We start from the raw sequence: 22,230 nt of genomic DNA on the forward strand, positions 1-22,230 counted from the left end.
TTTTCATCTAAGGATTTTATTAAAATTCTTTCTAGACTTACCTGTTATATACACAAAATTGTTGTACAGAATCACAGAATGGGTGAGGTGGGCAGGGACCACAGTGGGTCATCTGGTCGAGTCTCTGTGCTCAAGCAGGGTCATCCCAGAGCACATGGATTGTGTCCAGATGGTGTTTGTTGTTTTGCTCTCTGGGCAAACGTTACTAATGTTCTGAAACATGAGCCAAAGAGGTTTCATTGCCTGAATATTACTATATCACTGTGTGAAAATCAGAAATCAGCAATCTCAAGCTGCTTGCTGAAGTTTCAAAACCACTTGTACAGTGTGTTGCTTATGGGCATTTTAAAGTAAGTGAATGGTAAGATCATCTTTTCTTCCCATGCATCCATCTAGAATGGATGTGGTAATGCATCCATTCTAGAAGCTGATATATGGAAATTCAAAACAAACTAGTCACTGCTGTCCTTTTAAAAATTAGGAGGAATCACACTTTTTTCTGGCACACCACAGGAAGGTGTTGACTGTTCTCTTGAGAGACTGAAGTTCTGTTTCAGGAAGGAGCAGCTGTTCATCCAGAGAAAGTGACATGCAGATTGGGAGGACCATAGGATACTTCTCACAATGAGTTCTTGCTTCCAGTTGTCTTTCAGAAAATACTTGGCAGGTGGAGGGAGAGAATAAAGGAAGCAGTTGTCATAATTGCCTTTCCAGTGTCTCTTGTCATTTGTCAGCTAATTTTTCCATGTTTCTGGGTGGCATAACTGCTAAGGTAGTTAATATGTAATAGGAAAACATAAACCATTATTTTTACTGCCCATCTCAGTATTTCTCTGGGTCTTTGTGTTCCTCAGGAAATCAGAATTGAGATGCCTGCAGGGAGCTATAATGGGAGGACAGAATTGGTGGCAGATAAATTTCTTAGGAGAACTTTGCCTCTGCATTCGTATGTCTTATATAGGATATCCCCTGTTCTTCTTGGTATCCCAGCTTTGGTAGTGTCAAGTGATATTTATTCGTGCAGCTTATATTGCAACTTTTTCCTTTTTTCCCTCATGCTTTCTTGGTTGCCTGAGCTATACACTATAAATACTAGATAGCCATGTCTATTACTGTGGACAAATATGTGACCTAATGGCTCAGCAGTACTTTTATAAGCAGACAGAAGGACCCTGAAAAAAATGTTTTCATATTGATAACTTAGTTATTTGGTAGTATGCAAGTTGTATATTTCATAGCAACTCTGCAGCACTGATTTGAAGTTTTGAATTACACAAATAATTAGGAAAATAATTCTCATTTGAAGATACTTTTTCCTCTTTTCTGCCAGAAGGACATATGCTTCTGAAAGAGGCACTCAGTAAATAGTTTTCAGCCAGAAAAAGCAGGTCTGAGAATTTGCTGCCTTTTGAACGTTTCCTGATGTATTTCTGGGTTTCGGAAGTTACATTATGTACAATTTAAGTGTTTTTACCAGTATGATTTAAAAAAAAATTAAAAATAGGAATAAAACTGATTATCTCCAATCATTCTTTGCAGCCTTCCCTTGTGGCAGGATTGCCATGAGCTGTGGAGTAAGAAACGCAGAAGACAGAAGCAGATGGGCATGACTGATGACTCTACAGCAGCTAAAGTCCCTAGGAAGGATCTGTCTCTAGGCATGGATGAGAGCAGAACCAACACCCCACAAGGCATGCAAACTTCTTCCCAACTCAAAACTCAGGGCAGCTCTAGTGTAGCACTTGGTCAGTAATATTTTCAGTTCTTATAATTACCTACTACTTGGATTGCACCTCTAGAAATTTTAGATGTTATTTACAGAGTATTGGCGTCTCCTGGATTCTTGAGGAAGGAGCAGGATTGTAAGTTTAATCTTCGTTACAAAAGATTTGCCTTTGCTTTTGGAAACGTAAGTGTTCCTTTCCAATTTTACCTAACTTTTCAGCCTGGTCAGAGCAACTAACTTGCTTGCTCTGTATTTTGAGGGGATTTTAGCTCTTGCTCATCTATGATTCTTTGGTAATTCCACAAGCCAGTTCAAAGTTTCTCACGATCTCCATAGATTGGATGAGCTTTATTGGTATTGATGAACTGGTCAGAAGGCAGAGTTTAGAATAATTGTCATTTTAAATGGAACAGATTCCATCTGCATGTTATGTTAGTCTTCAGCTTTCCAGGTTGTTGGGGCTAAATCAAGTTGTAAAAAAAAAAATAAAACAACAACAAAAAAAACCACCAAACACCAAAACCACACCCCCAGAAGCTGGTATAACGTGAAGTATCTACCTCTGTGAATTGCACTGCCAGTAATTCTGAAACTTTAACAAAGTATCTTGCTTGAGACAAGTCTTACAAATATAACAAAGTAGTGGTTCCAGTATCGAGAGTGTTTGAGATACTCAGCAGTTAAGTGATAGTTCTTAAAAATATGTAATAATACAAAGAGTAACAACACCAAATGGATACCTTTAAGTTAAATGTTAGACCATTTTTGATTGTGCAAAGTAAGCCTAAATCCTATGGCACTGATAGAGGAGTTCAGCTAAAATACACAGTTTATGCATTCTTTGCAGCTGACAATTCTGTATACTAACCATCTTGAATCAACCCTTAATTTAACAGTAGAGCAGAGCTCCAAATATTCTGTGCAAGGATACATTGAAAGTAGTTGTTTTGATCATATTTTATTGCAATTTATTGCCTCTTGCTCTGTTCATCTGGTTTCTCACTGTAAACCAGCTGCAATATTCTGCTAATCCATATGTTTAGGCTAAACTTTTGGCAGCATTTTCAAGAATGACTTTCTGTAACTTTTTCTCCCATCAATGAAACTATATTAGAAGTTTAAAGAGTCCAAAGGATAGTTAATTTCTTTGTGCTTTTATGACATAACAGCCTGATGAGAGACTACTATTAGTCATTAATACTGACTATGCAAAAAAAACGAAGCAAATAGACAAGGAATCATTCTGACCTATATTGCTGTTTACCCATATGTACACAGAAAAATATGTCTAGGTAGAAAAGAAGACAATTTAATTTTTAGTGGTGCATAGAGGCATTTCCTGTATTAAACAAAACACTTCTGAAAGTCATAATGCACCTTAGATAATATTATTAATAAGACACATTATATAACTCTATGACCAAATACATACTTTAACCAAAACTCTTGCATTTGTTTCTAAGCACCCCAACAGGAGAGCTTAAAAAGACATTGTATCAGTTCCTAATGTTCTGATCCATGAGTGGGACCCCTGGATATTGCATTTTGCAATTTAACAGGAACTGTTCAGAGCTCAATAATTTTGTTATGACAGATTTCCCAGTATACAGTTTCCTGTTAGAATGAACTTAAAGCTAACCAAAGAGTATGGAACAGGTAGATTAGTTTCCCTGTTTGGCATTTTTCTGATGAATTTTCACTGAGGGTCTGAGAGAAGTTTTTAATGTTGAGTATACTATCCTCAGATGTGGCAAAATCTTCCATTAATCACAACATCTGAGTGAGAGTCAGCATAAGGCGTAAGAAAATTGTGTTTTTTTTTTTGTATTGCCAAATAGAAGATGGATTATATTAATATTGATGCAAAACAATTTTGAAGTCTCTGGATTCCTCTTAAGTGAGTTCCAAGTGCTTGTATCCTGGTGCCCATCCACAAGTAGAGTTGTGGGTTGTGAGTTTTGCAGCACTTTCCAGCTGTGCTGTTCTTAAATCTTGCAAGGCATATACTTAATATTTTTGTGTGTCATGCATGGCTTCTAATCTGCCATGAATTAATATATTACTAAGATAGCACAATGGCAAGGATAGAAGAGGACTGAATGTGCTGACCTGGGTTAAGAAAAAATCAGAGCTCAGCCAGCCTGCTCACACTCATTTTCTAACTTTTAACTGCTTTCTTCTCTAAATCATTTGCTCATAGGGCATGTTGCAATCCATGCTGCTTCACCACAGTGGATGTTTGAAGCTGAAAAACTACTTTGATATTGAAACTTCATTATTCATATTACCCTGCATCATCGTGATCTGCTCTTATTTGTGGCAAACTACATTTAATTGAAATAACTCTGTATTATCACATGTTTCTTGCTACTGAGTGATTGACTTCTTCTCCCTCAAAGTTTGCACTTATAATGTGAGCTCCTAGGCCACATAGAGCCAGGTGGGCAGATGTTAAAACCCAGATGCCGAATTAGAATGGTCTGGAATATGACTGGAAATGGATTTTGCAGATGGCTACTTTTCAACAAAAGGTTGTGATATGTCAAAGATAGGAAGTTTTATGGGGATTGGAAGTCTAATAGCTGCCTAAAGCAGGTGGCCTTAAGCCCCAACTTAGTTGTATTGTGGAATATTGAGCTCTAGCTTGGTGTTTTTCCATCTAAGTGTGTGCATGTACCTCATGGAAATCACTTTGGTTATGGCGGATCTTACTGTTCCATTTCCTGTTGATACTCCCTAAAGACAGTTAATATGTAGAAGTATTCCATTTCTGTGTTGTCCAAACCCATGCTTTGCCAGTCGTGTCAGCCATGCTAGATTAGTCTTCTTTTGAGTTTCTGAAATATGCCAGTTCTAAATAATACTTAAAAACACCTTTTTTGTCTTTAGCAAAAACAAGCACTGGACAGCAGTTAAACCAGAATGAAGTGGCAATCCTGCTAAACCTGCTACAGTCTAAAACAAGTGTTAGTTTGGCACAGTTTGCCCAAGTATTGAATATTAAGGTAAACCCGGAGACTCAACAGCAACTAAATAAAATAAATCTTCCTGCTGGAATTTTGTCAGCAGGTGAAAAACAGTCAGAACAGCAGCAGCCACCACCGCCTCCGCCACCACCTCCAGAGCAGGAGCCTCTAAAACAGCCGATGGTCACACAGCCCCCTGTGCCACCTGCTCAGCTGGGTCAGCCTAAAGTGGAGACTGATGCTGCCCAGGCAGCTGTGCAGAGTGCATTTGCTGTTCTGTTGTCTCAGTTAGTAAAGGCTCAGCAAACAAAACAAAAAGATTTTGTGTTGGAGGAGAAGGAAAATGGATCAGGAAATGAAATGTCATTACAACTCAGGCAGCCTCCAGAGCCCGCCACTCCTGTGTCTGTCAGCCGGGACGACGTGGAATCTCCGGCACCTGGCTACCCACATCTGATCAAGTCATTATATGTGTCTGCAGGTACTGAAGACCTTTATTGCTAACCAGCAAATACCTGGAGCACTGGAGATGTAATAGTTTGGGAGTAGCGAATTAACATGTTTGCCATATGAATCTGTGTGAGTATAGGAGATTAAATTGATTTGGTCACATTTTACATCTGGATCAGAGAATTCGTTTTAGTCTAACAGGTGCCATGCAGACAGAGCAAGCAATAGCTAACCTAAGAGGTGCACAAGTATTAGTGATGAAATATTAATCATTATTGTAGGGGTTGGGGTTTTCTTAGTGGTGAGTGTGGTGGTGAAGACAGTCTTTTCTAGCAGATGCAGAGATGTAATTTGCCAGTTTTGACTATGTGTTTAGGTAAAGCTTATTTTCATGAGACAGTATTTTATTTTAGGTTCTGTTGCTGACTAGAGCAGTTCTGTAATGTCAAATTCAGTGGTTACCCTTAACTGTCACACACACCTGGCTAAAGGTTTCCATAGAGGTATAGTAGTGGCTTCTGTAGTCCTCTCACAGTTTAGAGGTCTGTTCATATTTTTGGCTTGCAAATTCAGGTTATTTTATTGTTTTGTGGTGTTTGCAGCTGCTGAAAGAAATACTCTGAAGTGCTTTGGGGCTCTTCTTGGAGGATTTCGGGGGGTTTTTTGAGAGGTGTGCTTTTTTTGTTTTTGTTTATTTTAAACCTTGAGTTTTGCTGCTCTTTGATAGGGTGGCCCTTTGAGACTTCTATCCTTATCTGTGAATCTTGATCCTCCTTTGAATTTTTAGTGTTTGTGTTGCTTGCGTTTTGTCCCAGTTGTTTGCTTTTGATATGGGTTTTTTTAAGGAACTTGTGCTGTTTTTCTTTAACTTGACTGCTTGATAATCTTTAAGGAGCAACCTGCATCATGCTCCTGAGCCAAATGAGCTGTTGCCAAATTTTGTCCAGAATAATCTGTATAATTATTGACAAATTTAGCTAATAAATTCATTAAAATTGAAGTTAGCAGACCTCTAAGTTTTTCCAGGAAGGAGTCCGTTTCTTTCTGGTCGTATTATTTGCATACTTTTATTCCAGAGCTTTCTTTTTCATCTTCTTAGGTCAAGAGGATTTGGTTAGGCAGTCTGAGATGAGGCTTCTGAACCGAACACCTGAGCAGGAGCGCCCTCGGATCTTGCCTCCAGACCAGCGTCCTCCTGAGCCACCGGAGCCTCCACCGCTCACTGATGAAGACCTTGATTATCGGACAGAGAATCAGCAGTTGCCTATAAGTAACTCTTCAGGAACAGATCCTCATGCAGGAGTGAAAGCAGCTCTTCTGCAGCTGCTGGCTCAGCATCAAGCTCAGGCGACAGCGGAGGAGCCAGTACAAACAAGTGTGGATTATCAGGCTAGAGACTCCTATGTAACAGGCCCAGACTACAAGGATAACTTTGGATCATCGTCCTTCTCATCTGCCTGTTACAGCACTAGTGATGGAATAGGAAGCGGACCATCAGGAGTATTAGAAAGGAGGAGTTTCCTTGGCAACTCAGATATTCAGTCTTTGGATAACTACAGTACTGCTTCATCTCACTCTGGTGCTGCCCCTCCTCCATCAGCCTTTCCAGAATCCTTTCCCAGCTCAGTAACTGGTTACAGAGACATTTACCTCAATGCTGGCCCCATGCTGTTCAGTGGAGATAAAGACCATAGGTTTGAATACAGCCACGGCCCAATCCCGGTTTTGGGGAGCAGCAGTGATGCTTCCACAGGGCCAGAGAGTGCACACTCTTTGTCCACAAAGATGCACAACTATAGCTATGGAAGTAATTTACAGGAAAATCCCACTGGCATCAGCCACATGCACGGACAGACTTGGACTTCTCCTGCCCAAGGACCTGGCTATTCCCAAGGATTCAGGGGACACATTAGCACATCTGCAGTGAGGGGGCGAGGCAGAGGATTACCATACTGAGTATCTGTTTTTCCTCAGGCACATCATTTTTATCTGGAAAAACTTCTTTTTCTCCCCTAGCTGCAACTTAAAGCAGCAGTTCAACAGACTTGAATAATGTTAATTCAACAGCTTTATTTTTATGTCGAAAAGGGTCTTGCATACAGTAGAAAAATTTAAAAAATGCTTACAACTCATGCTGTCTGAAAACTAGATGACTTGATTGTACATGTTCACAAACTCTAGTTCTGACTTTTATTTTGTATTTTGGCAGTTTTAAGTGGATGCTAAATTTAGGGACATCAGCTTTTTATGGCACTCTTTCAGATCTTCTGAACTATGCACATTTGTGCTTTTTTTGTAAGTTTGGACCAACTTTTATGTAAAAAGAATGAAATTTTACAACAAAGCAGGGCACTGATTTATTTGGTATTTTTCTTTTTACAGAACTACTTTTAGTCAAAGGTCACTGTCAGTTTTTGCACTGCTTTCAGTGTTATTGTGGAAGGTGTACTTCGTGCTCATTTCAGATAATAAAACACAACCTTTCTCTTGATGCAAAATTTTATAAATATTTGGTCAACTTATTTTTTTTTTCAAGAAAAAAGAAAAGGGTGTTCTGGTAAAATGTTCTCTCCATCTCCCACGCTTGTTTATATAAAAACTGTTTTACTTGAATGGTAAGTGCCTTAACATGTAAGCTTAAGGTCTGCAAAAATTTGGAAGTACTTCATAGGTTGCTATGAACATAATGCCTAAACCTAGGTAATTAAAAAGAGGATTCAGATAATAAGAAGAAACTCAAGCAGGTCATAATCTTGTGGTGTTTACTTCACATGGGCCAGTTACTTAGAGACCTGATTTTACCTAGATAAAATTGTAATTTCCAAATTGAACTTCATGAGAAATGTTGAAAGTGAGGAGAAGAATGAAGAGTGTAGTTTTTTCTCAGCTCCCTGTTGGAGTTGTATTAAGTGTTTTAGTTCCTCTGCCAAATGAACTATACTTTATATGTCCTTACCAAGTGATGAAATAGTTTTTTTCTCTTAAATGTCAACAGCAGTAATTTCTTTACTTTGTGTGAAAAGCTGACACTGTTTGTCTTTTTACCCGAAGTACTGCATTGTAGGAAATAACCAAAGGAAAAATGACCAGTATTTAAAGCAATGGCAAAATGTCTGACACTAGTTGTAATTCGCTGTAAACTTGGAATTGTGCCAATTAATTGATTTTATATCTGCTATCCACAGAACATTTTAATATTGGAATTGAGTGTCTCGGAACAACTAGGATTATTATAGTTAAAACTCTTACCAAGAGCCACTCCTCATACTAATTACGACTTCTGGCATGGTTTTTTTTGTTGTTTCCTCTGACAACAAGTAGTCTCTCCTGCAGAGAGGAGGTATGGTTATGTTTTGCCTGTACGTAAAAGGATGTCTTGAAGCCCATATTGGAAACAGTTTTCCAACTGATTATCCAGTTGACAAATCGGTACTTTATGTAACTGAGTGTTGAAAAACTACTTTTTAAAAAGTAAAATTTCTACTTACACTATTATGAATGTCTTGTCAATGACTTTTTGGATTTTCAGGATCGAAGCCAAAGCTGTTGGTGTTTAGTTTTAATTGAAAATCCTGACTCATATATGGCTAATTCTCACACTGTAGAGCATGGAGAAACTCCCTTCGCTAACTCTGTGTAGTGTTTGAGGATCTGGCAGATGAGGAATGGAGAGAGTCCTGCTGCTTACACTGTCCCCTAGTCTGGCAGTTGCCTTCACTAGACACAGTAGAAGATCCTGCCATCTGAAATAAAAGTGGCCAGGACCAATTTTAAAGTGGCCAGGTCAGAAACAAATACTTACAACCTGAATACCCTGTGCTTGAGAAAGGCAAAAGCTTCATGGGATTGACAGTGCACTGGACCATATTTTTTCCTTGAGTAAGGACATCCCCATAGCATTTTTCTGCTAGTAAAATTTTAAAGACAAAAACCATTAGTGTCATTTAGATACAGACAATGTTGGCTCTTTGTTTACTAATCTTTAAAAAACCCAGACCCACAAATATACACACAGATTGCTTTTTTTGGGTATTTTTTTTCTAGAATCAAGCTTTCAAAGCTTATATGCACTTAGTTTCGGTAAAGATCTGCAGTCTGAGGTTACCCACATGCGCTTGAAGTGTAACTGCAGGCAGTATTTGGCTGAAAACACAGGTAAGTTCAAATGGAAAGTAGATCTCAGAGAACTAAATTCATTGACTTCCAATACAAAAATACAAGGAAGAAGTGGTGTCTCCTGCCTTCCTTTTTGGACATAAATTTTCAAGTCATTTAGTTAGCTTCATTCAATGTAGAGAAGTAGGTCCCCTCTGCATCTGTAAATGAGTGTGCAGTTTGCTTATGGGCTGGCAGTACTTTCAGACATTGTTCTACCAGAATGGATTTCAGTCTTTGGCCACAAAAAAACCCCAACAGCTCCAGCACAAGTAATCCTGACTCTGAGGAGAGAGGAGGTGCAAAAAGCAATTGCCTTCCAGATGAATCAGAGACAAAACTCTGGCATGCTGTAAGCAGATGAATACTGCACAATGACATTTCCCCAGCTTAAGGATTTTTAGCTTGTGACTTTGAATGCTGTATTTGCCTGGGACAACAGTGCTGGGATAATTTGGAGAGAAAGTGAATGTATTTCTGTTTGTGATAACTCTAAAAAGATTGCCTTCTCTGCAATCCAGGGAATCTTCTTGGCTCTTCTGCTGACACCTTTTCTCCTGGGCTGGTGCAGGTCTGGAGCTCTGCCCTTGAGGGTGTGGCAGGAGGATTGGTGCCTGCAGCCACTCTCCCCTGGCCTGGAATTGTGTCTGGGCAGGTTAGCAGCTAGGGAACTGCCCAGATCTAACGACAGTAGGTTCACATTCATTTGTACCGGACCTGTGTATTACCTGTCAACATTTCTTTTTAATTAAATCACTTGATGAGGTGCTCATTGCAGCATTTTACCCTTGTGCGTGAACTCCACTCAGCAGAGTCTATACTAGTTTGGCATTTTTACATCATGTGGCTCTTGCATTTTTGATGCAGTAGCAGACATTCTGAAAACAGCATTATTTTTCTGTGGAGCCATGGCTTTCATTACTTTCTCCCTCATTCCTTTGGGTTTATGTTTCCTGTGCTGCAATTCCAAAGTGAGCTATAGAGACCAGGATACCACATCAAAAAGTAAGTGTTGTGTGTTTGTATTTCTAAGTAAACGTAGTGAAATACTGTAATAATGGACTATCAAATAGCAAGTACTTCATTATTTATATTAAGTCGTCTTTAGCCATACCAAGAGGAGGAAAGTGAGCATGACTGAACTGCTAATGACCATGACTTAAAACACTTAAGACTGTTATTATGCTTAAATTCAGCCAAAGGAAAAGGAAACTGCTTTTATGGATCTCTAGTCGTCATTATCCTAAACAGAATGAGCAGTACTAGGGAAGAGATAGAAAAATACGTCTCCTTAAATGCTATTTTAATTTCTTAGAAAAATAATTTTAAAATGGAAAACTTCTATATTTTCTTATGTTTCCATAAAATGTGGTCTCTCTTAAATTTTCTCCATCCCACAGTAGTGTCAGGTGCTTTCTAGAAGCAGAGGCACTAAGTGCCACCTTTTAGGTTCTTATGGTTTTGAGCGCTCTTCTTTTTTTGCTTTCAGTTTTGGTGGAGGCAGTTTCAGTTTTGGTGAAGTTTACAGTTGGATGAGTTTAGTAGATAATTGTGTGGTTAAAAACTGAAGTACTGAAGTACTGAAGTAACACTGCCTCTTGTCTGCAGGCAAATTAGGTCTTGGACCATGAATTCTGTTTCCAAGAGAGAAGAATGTCAGACGTACTACTTGCATTCTTCTTTTCATTAATAAAACATGCAAGTGTTTTACATACAACATTTCTCCCGTCTGTTCTGTTATAGTGTTTTTTAGATGAGGAAATTTTGGCTATTACCCTTCTTGAGAGTTTTGGGATGTTCTGTATTCGCAGAGTGTGTCATGAAAATAAGGAATCACCTGAAAATTTATTTGAATTCTATATTTAAAAATAAATTACCTTGGGTTGACTTAAAATCAAATTAACTTGCTTATCAGGGTAAAGAAACTTTATTGCAGGAGTTATTTCGAGACAACTTAATTTAAAATAAATTGTTATGCTTCAGCTTGCTTACTCTTTGTTATTTTAAGCCATTTGTATATAAAATGTATTGTGTGGCCTGTAAATAAAATACATGAAAATTGAAGTATTTCCTTGTTTTCCCTTTCTGGTTGTCAAATGGCATTTCAAAAGAACTGAGAATGTTTTCAGTGTATTGAAATTCTGCAATTTACTGCTGCAGTCCTGTTTCGAAGGAGCCCTGCAGGGACTGGCACTGTGAGCCTTTGCTGGCAGCATGGATGCTGTGGGAGCAAAGGTGCAGCAGAGCAGCCCTTCAAGCACTGGTGGTGCCCCAAGAGCAGGCCGAGTGCTGGGATGTGGCTGTGGGACAGGGGCTTTGCCAGCACTGAGAGGCTGCTGCTTCAGCACCTGTCAGCTGTTCAGGATGGTGGGCGATGGACAACGTGACATTTTTTCTTTGTCGTGTCCAAGCAGACTGCAGAGGTGCGGTTATTATTCTCCACTGCTCTCTTTAAAAAGGATGCTGTGTGTGTTAGAAGCAATGGGACATCAAACCTAAAGAGTCAGGTGTTTTCAGTGGTGAGTGAGACACTGTGACCTGAGTCTGGCTTAAGCAACTGTGCTTTGAATGCCTGAGGCTTTTCTTGTTTTTTTCCTACTGTATTAGTTATCTAATGAAACCTTTTGAATCTTTCAATAAATGTTATACCTCCATCCAAAAATATGGCACTTGCTGTTATCTTCAGTTCTCTTAAACTTGAGGTTGTGCAGAGTGCTGCTTCATCGCTTGTCATTGGTGAAGTCAATAGATTGGCAGTGAAAATGCAGTTGGAAGTTACAGGGGCCAGCAGCAGTTAGGCCTAAATTTGCCATTAGGCTGACAAGATGTGTAGCTGCAGCCCAAACACCTCCCTCTGGAAACTGTATTTTGGTGACAGCTACAGTTAAAGCCTGACCTTCAGTTCTGGGACAAGCTCAGGCTGTATTTCACAGGGTGTTGACTTGCACATAGCAGATCTGGCAGTTGTGTGTAACCAATTCTAGTTGTCTGCTTGGTTTTTCTCATGAAAGCTGTTATTGCAAGTCATAACGAAGTTGTAACAAAGTTGGCTCTGGTTTATGTTGGAGCATGAGTGTGAAATGGTTTGAGAATGGTGAGGCATCTCTGTTATTGAGCTCTTACTGCCATATGGGTAGCCAGCTGTGCAATAAGGGACCAGTAATAATTCCAGTGGGATCTGCATGTCAGTCGATATCCTCAGTTGCAAGTAAAATAGCACCAAGTGAAAGAGGAGATACAGGCTGTTCTGCAGTTACTTGTGTATCAACACAGAGTAAGGAATGGGTCTATGAAATTGGTGGTAAGAGAGGAAACCAGTCCTCTTGTCAAAGCCATGAATTATTGTCTGCTAGCTTTAAAGAACAATGCAGTTTTGCAGAAGTTTCTTTTAAATTACCTGAACCAGGATTAGGTTGCTTCTATTTTTAAGAAATGCCTATAAAACCTGACAGGCCATCTGGATGAACAGGATTAGAGCTACCAAACTCCCCCACCATGTGGAAGAAAATGAAAGTTGGAGCACTTTGCAGTTGCAGTGAACATGGGCAGAGAACTTTGACAAATAGGGTGACTATTGCTTTTCCCAGTCACTTTGATGGAGCTTGAGGGTTTCGCTTTTAAAGTTGTTTACTTGTTATGGCTGCTTATTTTGGGTTATTTTTATTGCCTATGGAGAAAAGGCACAGTCAGAAGGACTTTGAGCCTTACGGTAATGTTTTCTTTTTCTTAATTAGAGCGGCCCTCACCAATAGGCAATACTTGGATCACTTCACACAGCACGACTTCTTCTTCAGCAGTTCCTCTGGGGGCACTTTGGGCATACTATTGATATGGCAAATTCTCATAACATGGTGAATATACCTTTAATAGGACTTTTTGCAAAGAGAGTTTGTGAAGATTTTTTTTTTCAATATTAGGAAATACAGTGTAGAGGAGACATAGCTGGTTAGAAAGGGGAATACTCAAGGGTGTTACAAAAACCAGCCTTGTACTCACAAGCAGATCTAACAGCTGTGTGCTGCCCTGAAGGTAACTTGGGGGAATAAGTGGCCAGTATTTGACTTGTGCAGGTGTCTCTCTGCTGCACTCCCTCCTGCGTGCTAGGCTGTGGTATTAGTGCTAGAGGACATAGCTGGAAGCAAGTGTTTAATGTGCAGTACTGTCTAACACAGGTGCCTTTTTCTTTCTTCCTGCGAGTTCTTTTCGGCCCTGTTTTACAAATGTGTGGAGCATGTCAGCAGGTTCCATCATGGGGAACAGCACGGTCTTGACAGCCTTTCGAGATCTTGGTTTTGCCCGGGTGGCAATGGTCAGGAAGTACTCATGTGTGCTTGCCCTGCCTTTGGGAGCCTCTCCAAGCATCAATGCCCTAAGAGCTGCCAGTGTCACTTTCTCTCCTTGCTCTGTCTCCAGACCACCCTGAGAAAGGAATGGGCTGCACAGAGAACTGAACAGAAGCCTGACTTTAGGAGGTGATTTTCCCTGAACAAGGAGTAAGGAAGAGCTCATTACTTATTTATTTTTATTCTCCTTCGTCCTTGCCAACGGCAAAAAGGCTCTACGGGAATGGTTTCAAAGCAAGACTTGGTTTGGTGTTGTTTTTTTGTTTTGGTTTGGTTTGGTTTTTTTAATTTTCTGTTTTTCTTTACTGGTATTGCCCTTCAGAGAGTGTTTGGGTGTTAGAAACTGCCTGCAAATCAATGTAGGATTGAGAACCCGGGACTTCTGCTTTACAGCTAGCCCAGCATCAAAAAATACATGGAAGTTACAGAAGAGGAGCAGGCCATTCCCTGCCTTCCTGCACTAGAGCTAAAATTAAAACACATCCCCATACTGGAAAACAAAGGATGATGTGCAGAGCAGACAAAAACAGCAGCCAAAGTTACCCATATGCAGTCCTGTAACCTTTCCTGCCCCACAAATACTCTTGAGAACCCATGTCATCCCTGGGCTGGAGTCCTTGCCCTCAGGACAAGGAAGGCAGTGGACCTTCTGACTGCACAGGCACTTTCCTGCTTTCTCTGCAGAACAAACATTAATTGTGAGCATTTTTAATCCCATTTTTTCTAATAACTGTTTATGAGGGGGAGGGGGTAGGGAATGGACTAAGAACAACAGATGACATGGGAAATGAACAGGAGTCTATTAATGTTGTATATGAGAAGAGGAGTAGTAAATAATAGTTCAAAACTTACCTGCAGATGGTTTGGCAATTCCGCATCAGGAAAGTATTATGCTAAACCTGGCAGATTTGAGAAGCTATATGCATTTTTCTCCCCAGACTGCTTCTTATGGATTACAGATCCTGCTGTGAGACTTCCAAGCAAGCCCATATGGTTTTGCAAGACAGTGAAACAAGACATGCAGGTAGTAGTAATTTTTATTTGCAAACTGTACTTGCCATGACAATGCTGCCTTTTGGGGATAATGATAAAACAGCCAACAAATTCAAGAGAACTTTGCAGACCTGTTCTATCAGAAATTTAACCCTATTTCAGCTTTTAGCATCAGGTGAATTGGAGATGACCTTCTCTTTCAACTGATCTCCTGGGAAGTTCCTGTTCATTTTGGGTTTGGATATTTCTTATTAGTCTCAACTGTTAGAATGCAAATTGTTTCTTTGTATTCAGGGAAACATTCTGCATGCTTTATTTAAGTGTCTGTCATTTGTTGCTATCTTGCAACCTCTTCCATTTTTTTCCCTCCTTTTTCATTCCTCAGTCCTGTATTAAGATTTCCAGCATTATGGAGCTTTTGTATTGTAAAAGCTATTGCACAATGCCCTTCATTATGGGAAGCTGTAAATCAAAGCACTGAATGAGTATTTCCATCAAATTGCATTGGATTGTTTGAGATGCAGTCCCACTATGAGGCTTCCTTCCTGTCTTGACTAAAGTATGTTTCTGTCTAAATATTTAATCCATATGACATGTTTGTGGTGGCAAGAGCAGAAGGGGAGTAAGGAGCATCTAACAGAGCTAAATATGGTCATTGCGGTCCATAATATAATAAGGAAGCTAGTAGTTTAAATTTAGGTGAAATCATCAATTTTCTACAAAGAATCTGGGAAAAATGCTATGAGAACGAGAGGGATCAGTTATATTCAGTAAATAAAAATGTTTAAAACCTTCTTCTGACAACGTAAGGGGCTGCAGCTAACAGGAAGAAGTCAGGATTCAAATGCAAAATAGAAAGAACATCAAATATAGATGCTTCACTGATACTCAATTTGAGGGAATCTATTTCTTGTGTTTTAAATGTGATGGATATTTAAAACAGCTCCTGCTATAGGAAATGGTGATAACTGACCAAGTTTCTACACAATGCAGAGACAACAGCTTGACATGAAAAACACAAAAGCATTTGCTTTGCTACGCAGAGTGTTTCACAGGACATGGGCTCCACCCTTTCCAAGAAATCACCATTTGCTTGTGTAATGCCTTGACAAGTTGTAGTGTGGCTGAGTTGAAGGATTTCACAGGATAGGAGAGGGAACACATCCACAGTAGCATTATTAAATTCATCAGCACATAAGCAGACACAAGAAATGGGATTAGATTTCTTATTGGTGCTCCAAAGTGCACTGGGGAAGCTGGCAGCTCCTACTGTTCTTCAGAGCAGTTCTAAAACTGTTCCTAAATGGCAAGGCAAAAGCTGCTCCAAGCTGTCATTAAGCACTCTGTAGGTAGTCATAAAAAACAAGAAATCAGGTTTGTAACACTTATACACCCTGTGTTTTGTAAAACATCATCTACATCATGTGAAGTATTACATATTGCTGGAATATAAATTCAGCATTTGCACAGCTTGATCACTACTAGAAATGCATTAACATTTTTAGGCTTGATTTTCTGTAGCTTTTAAAAAATAAAATACATTAAAAGACTTATAATTATGGTGACAGCTCTATGCTTTAGAAAGTGATGATGTCACTTAAAGCTCCTGTCCAAAAAGAGTCCCCAGCAAAAAAACCCTTCAGGACCTGAAGCCTCAATTCTGGAAATCAATTTGTGGATTATTTTTCTGTTCTGAAGCATGGAAAGTTTATTACAATACATTTTATAATACTGTCACAATTGGCTTTCTGACTCATTAATCTGAAAAGCTGAACCACAGGAGACTGAGAGAGCAGGTGCTGCACCAGATTAAGCATCAATCAGTTATGAAGATACTGGTCATTAAAAAAAAAGATCTTGTTAAATTAATGCCTAGTGAGCTAAAGACTGATTTGCTCCATGATAATTGCTTAAGAATCTTCCACTGGAAGGGGATATGCTTCTGATTACAGCATAAATCATTTCCATATGCAGTGAAGTTCGATAGAGTAAATATTCCTTTTCTAAGGTGATTGTGACCTCCATTGCTATGGTGTTGTGAATGAAAACTTAAAACTGTTGTCTTAGGTTGAAAGTGTTCCTGCTGTCATTGCAGATTTTAGTTCAGACTAAGGATGAAAACCAGAACCCCTGTTAACTTCAGTGGGGATTTCCATTTAATTCTCCAGTGTCAGAATTTCCCTTTTAAATAATATTGGGGGCTTTTAATAAAACCACCTTCCATTAAAAAAATTATGTATAATTTGGCATACATATTTTGGCCATGGAAGACTCTCTCCTGGAGAGCTGAGAAGCACACAAACATGTAGGTTATCAAAGAAAGCATGGAGATTCTCATCTATTCAAAGTCCTTGAATGCTTATTCTTTTGTTAAGAGCAATGTTTCTATTTTTATTCTCTACAGTAGATTTGAAAGGTGCTTGAGGAAATTAACGAGTTCTTTTCAGAAGTCTATCAGAATTTGGAACATTCAATGAACAGTTATAATGGAGAGTGAGAGAGATTCTCACAGAATTAAACAGCTACCACATATCACTACTATGTGTTGGAAAGCATGGCTGACTTTCTACTGGCATCCCTCCTTCCAGGAAGGCAATGCATTCGAAACTTGATCTAAAAATGTTATTGGTTAGGGAATGCAATAGGGAGGGCAGAAAACACCAGGTTCTCTTCTGCCACTAAACAATAATAAGGCTTAAGCAAGACATCTCCTCTTGCTATTCATTCATTTTCCCATATGCAAAATGTTGGACTAATAATGTTATCCCCTCTGAAGACTGATTTGATGCTTAATGAAATACAATTGATGTGTTGGTTTAGCTTTATATTAAAAGTAATGTTTACATCTGTAATGTGAATTTCTGTTTAGCAGGATATAGGGATTAAAGCTTTCTACAACTGTGAATCCCTCTTCTCCTATTTGCTCAGGTCTTCCACACTTGCCTGTCTGGAGTCACAGAGAGGCAAAGTAATTAAAAGATGAGCCCTGATTTCTAAATCACATATAAAGAGGTTGTACTTCCAAAGAGAAGCACAAGAGATGGAGAGACTCCCACTAAAATACCAGACTTTGCCTAAAAAACTTTTTTTTTAAGACAGCAACTCTAGTGGTCTTCTTACCATAAGCTTACTGTACTTCACAATTTCCTTTACACACTTTAGGTATACAAAAGTTTTGCCAATTTTTATACAAAAAATAAATTTGGTTTGATACTATTTTCAGACAGAATGAATTGCATTTCTAACTTCAAAGTTTAACAAAACTCACAGCCAGAAGGTTCATAAAATATGTATAAGCCCCAGCACTTCATCTGCCTTTTTACTGGATAAAGGCATGGAGAGCTGGTGGCTGAAAGTGGCCTGGTCTGGAACTCCCTCTGGGATTCTTTCTATTCTTATGAATTCAAAATAAGGGTGAAGTGACAGCAAGCAGATATCTGTGTTTACATGACTCCAAAACAGACCTCTCTCTCTGGAGAGGAGAGGGAAATTCCAAGAAAAAGCGAATTGTTTTAACTCTTTCTGCCTGGGATACCACAAAGGCAAATCTTTAAATATTAAGTGTCCTTGTTGTGGTTTAAACAAAACTGGTGGTTTTATGTGGGAGTTGCCAGGTGAGGTTCAGACATAACATTGTGCAGAATTTCACAGGATATATTTCTTTCTACCACCAACTGATTGACAGTGAGATTTGGAATTTGACCAAAATCTATGAAGCATTTCTTAGCAAAAAGTGTATTTCACTTACTGCTTTAGTCCATGGATACTGAAAAGGTCTGAATCCCATACCTCTTCACAACTAGAATCATCCAAGTTATTGATTTCACTTACTCTTTGGGACTCAATATGTATAGACACTACTTGAAACTTTAAAACTAATTTTTCTTTACCATTTTGAAAGATCCTTAAAATTTGCAACTAGTAAAAAGAAATAATAAGAAGCAAAAATTCAACAGGACCTCAGGACAAAAATAATGAAGCAGGATTGTGAAAACTGCAGGCAGAAAAAGCAGATTGAAAGCAGATTGTTACACATTGAAATACCTTTGTAAATTGCTTTGCAATTGATGTTGCAACAACAACATTATTATAAAAAAGATGGTCACAGGCAGCTCCCATTCTAAGATTCACTGTTGGAAAAGCTCACTGGAATTAACTTTCTTGTCCCAGCCACCAGCAAGCCTAGTTTAAAACACATTTTAAACTATTCAATCTTAATCTGTGAGATTTGAAAACACTTGTATTTGCTTTGTCAGAACTAGGGGAACAGTGACAGTTCAGAATCGAAAAATCTTGTGATACACATAGCTCTGAATCATAAATTAAATGTTTATTTTGTAATAAATCAATACATTAAGAATAAAAAAAATTATGGATATCTTAAGTCACAAAAGAGTGGAAGTCTTTTAAGAGAGAAATATCTGGTTCAACTGAAGTGTCAGCCACAGAAAGAATATTTGGAATTACTCATGGAAAGTGACTCCAGAGAAAATGCAGGGTTTGGCCACAATGTTGTGGAGCCTGTGAAGAAGCAGAGTGAGGGAATGAATGCAGGTCTTACCTTTCTTCAGCCTTCTACCCTTTTGTGTCCCTTATGGGGACACCTTTAACATGTTCTGGACTCTTGCCCATGTTCTGTGCTGACGCTTTGTGATATTACAAATGACTGAGAACGACTGGTGCCAATGGTGTGGTTTTGACAGAGCAGACCCTTTCACCTGGCATTGTCTCCATGCCAGGAGGTGCTGGAAGCGCAAGTCAGCTGAACTGATGATCCTGATGAGCCAGGCCTGAAACTGGATTATTCATTTTGGGATGCTTACCTAGAGACAGACTAGCTGCTGTTTAAGCCATATGCTTTGACTAGATGTGTTTCTGCTGTTTTTCTCTGATATATTAACACAGTTAGAATGACACCAGAACCTTGCTTTTTCCTTCTGCTCACTGAAAGGTTTCAAGCCTGAGAGCAGTTGCTCTGTAGCAGATCTTTGGGCTGTTCAAAAGTGTCTAAGTAGAATTTAGCACTGAAGTAAGTAGTGCTGGACTGAAGTTAAACTGTCTTTTCAAACTGGCAGTAAATGATTAAGTATATTGAATAGGAAAGGTCCCTAGGCAGAAAACCTTTTGATTTCTGCTGTCCACCAAACTCACTTCTCTCAGAAATGCTTATCTGCTTTCTTGTCATTCATGGATTTAAAAACAGTAATACATCCTGTGACTGCTGGAGCAACAATACTTGATATTTTTTCTTTCATGAGGTAGTTTTCCTCCATCCAACTTGGTGTACTACCAATGAGGCTATCCTTAGTGAAAATGTAAGTATTTAAGAGATGGTTGTGTTGGGAAGCTACCAGAAAGAACTGAGATCAATGCAACACTTTCCCTGTGCCTTCTTCTTACGCACTTTTTCTGTTGTCTAAATTTTTAGAGTGGTTTTGCCTGTTTATTATTGCTAAATTTGCAATGTTTAACACAGATTTGAGCACCACTTGTCTGCATGTTCAGTAGTGGCTTTTTTTAAATCTGAAGGGTAGCCACTATGGCAAGGTCATGTCTTGTGTTTTACAGTTCTCACTGCACATCTGACAACAAAGTCCACCACTCAACCGGTGCAGGCTCATGTAGATGAGTCAGCAGGGATCTGTGTGACTTCACTTGTTGTCATAATTCTGTCATCTCCAGCAATGTAAACTAACAGGACTCATAGGGACTGAATGTGCTGGGTGGTTGGATGACACTGATTCCATCAAACCCTCCAGCAGAGCCCTGAAGGGTGGAGTGAACCTATTCCAATGGAAAGGGTAGGGAGGGTATACTTATTTCCATGGAAAACCAAGGCAGAAGAGCCTTAAGTTATGGCTGCTGTATGGAGAGCACTGTAAAAAAAAGGGGGGAAGCAGGGAAGAGACAATCGAAAACTCTCTAGAGAGGAAAAATTAGGGTAAGACTGCCTAAGTTATTTCTCTGGACAGGGTTGGGTGGCGTTGTGTGTGTTAAACAACCACTTTTGGTAGGTCCCTTAAAACTGTTTGCTTGAAAAATAAAGTACACAAAGCCTTCTGGATATGTTTAATAATGTACTAGAATCTACTTTGCAAGCTGTAAGACCATAGAGATTTGGTTAATGTGTACTGGGATGATCTAATAGCAGAGAGAAACTAAACTGGGCTGCTACCAGTAGTATATTCACAAAATACAGACAGTAACTATTTCTTCCTCACAGCAGTGAGGATGACAGGCTACAGGACAGCCAATGTATAAAACATGCAGCAATTGTTGTGAGAGGAAATTAAATATTGTCAGAAAAAGCAACCAGATACAATAGGTAACTTGAAAACACAGATTCAAAGGTTCTCTGCACAAGCTTTCTACGTGCTTGGTATTTTATTTTAGAAACTATTCTAAGTACAGGAACGCTGCTGGTAGTGAGGTGTCTTAAGTTCCAACAGCGACACAATTTGGCAGCTCATTCATTTGCAAACAGTTATCACAATTTCTTAACCTGTTGCCCATAGTGCGCAAACAGCTTTCCAACATGTGGAAATTAACAACCCAATAATTTTCCTTAGTGTAATTTAATTGCCACAGGAATCAGGAGGCTATTAAAAATTTACAGCAAGGGAAACAGCCTTAGGAAAGTGCAATGCCAAGTAATCAATAGATTCTCAGTGCCTTATAGTTATTAACTCAAGTTGTACTCTTGGACCATTTGCATATGTTAATTCTCCCTTTTATCTTTGTTGCAACCCCTGAGACTTTCAAATCCTGTTTTTTCTTAGCTTGAAAAAAAAAAGGCAAAGAAACTAAACTTCACAGACAAGTGATGAAGACAGTCTCTTCTGCAAACTCAACTGTAGGAACAGTAACATTAACTTCCAACATCTGTTAAGGGAATATAGCTCAAAGCCTTCCTTTATATAAACCTAAAATCTTCATAAAGCCACAGGAGGTGGTGGTTTGATTTAAGAACACTGCAATTGCTACTTACAATGCAATTATTGATGATGCCACTCCCAAGCTGGCAATCAGTGCTTTTTAAAGCTTATGTCAGCCCTGTTATTTGTACTTTATGCTGTGCAGTCATCCACAGAAGCTGTCAATTAGCTTGATTCCTCTTCCCTTGTTTTAGCAGCAGCTCTGTGATGCTTGAAAAGAGAATCATTTGCCATCAGTGTGAAAGTTTTGTTCTTCCTTTTACTGGTATACTAAGAATTCCATCGACATCATGTTCAGCAGGAATTTCCTCATACATACAACAAGGATTTGAATCCATTGACTCTACAGTAACAGCTATTAACTACCTTGAATACACAACAATTGGACTGTGGCAAATACTTATGGATACCAGGTTTAAGTTTAATACAGCATCCAACAGCACGGTTACTGCTACACAGCAGCAGGGTAGTACATGCAGATTTTTGGTGCAGATTATAATAGCAGGACTGTCAGCCGCATTAAAATTTCCCTGTGGAACTGTACTGGTATGACCCCTTTTAGCTGCAGGAGTTACATTCTTGAACACAAATGTTTACACGACTAGTTCAGAACAGCAGTGTGCAACAGCCACAGATGAGTGAAAAAAGGGCAGTGGAATTCA

At 39.1% G+C, this 22,230-nt stretch overlaps 1 protein-coding gene across 4 annotated transcripts in view; it reads left to right on the forward strand.

Annotated features, from left to right (window-relative positions):
- CDK13 (cyclin dependent kinase 13) overlaps positions 1 to 11,361 on the forward strand; it is a 47,346-nt gene extending 35,985 nt beyond the window's left edge. Inside the window, exons 12-14 of one of the 4 annotated variants that reach the window (XM_030965958.1) lie at positions 1,540 to 1,745; positions 4,616 to 5,173; positions 6,242 to 11,361. In XM_030965958.1, coding sequence (XP_030821818.1) covers positions 1,540 to 1,745; positions 4,616 to 5,173; positions 6,242 to 7,098 — 1,621 coding nt within the window. In that variant the 3' untranslated portion in view covers positions 7,099 to 11,361. The remainder of the gene's footprint in view (positions 1 to 1,539; positions 1,746 to 4,615; positions 5,174 to 6,241) is intronic. The other 3 variants (XM_030965977.1, XM_030965967.1, XM_030965986.1) reach the window with 3 other exon arrangements.
- Positions 11,362 to 22,230: the final 10,869 nt, after the last annotated feature.

This window comes from Camarhynchus parvulus, chromosome 2 (genome assembly GCF_901933205.1).
Source record: "Camarhynchus parvulus chromosome 2, STF_HiC, whole genome shotgun sequence".
In the NCBI taxonomy this organism is placed as follows: Eukaryota; Metazoa; Chordata; class Aves; order Passeriformes; family Thraupidae; genus Camarhynchus; species Camarhynchus parvulus.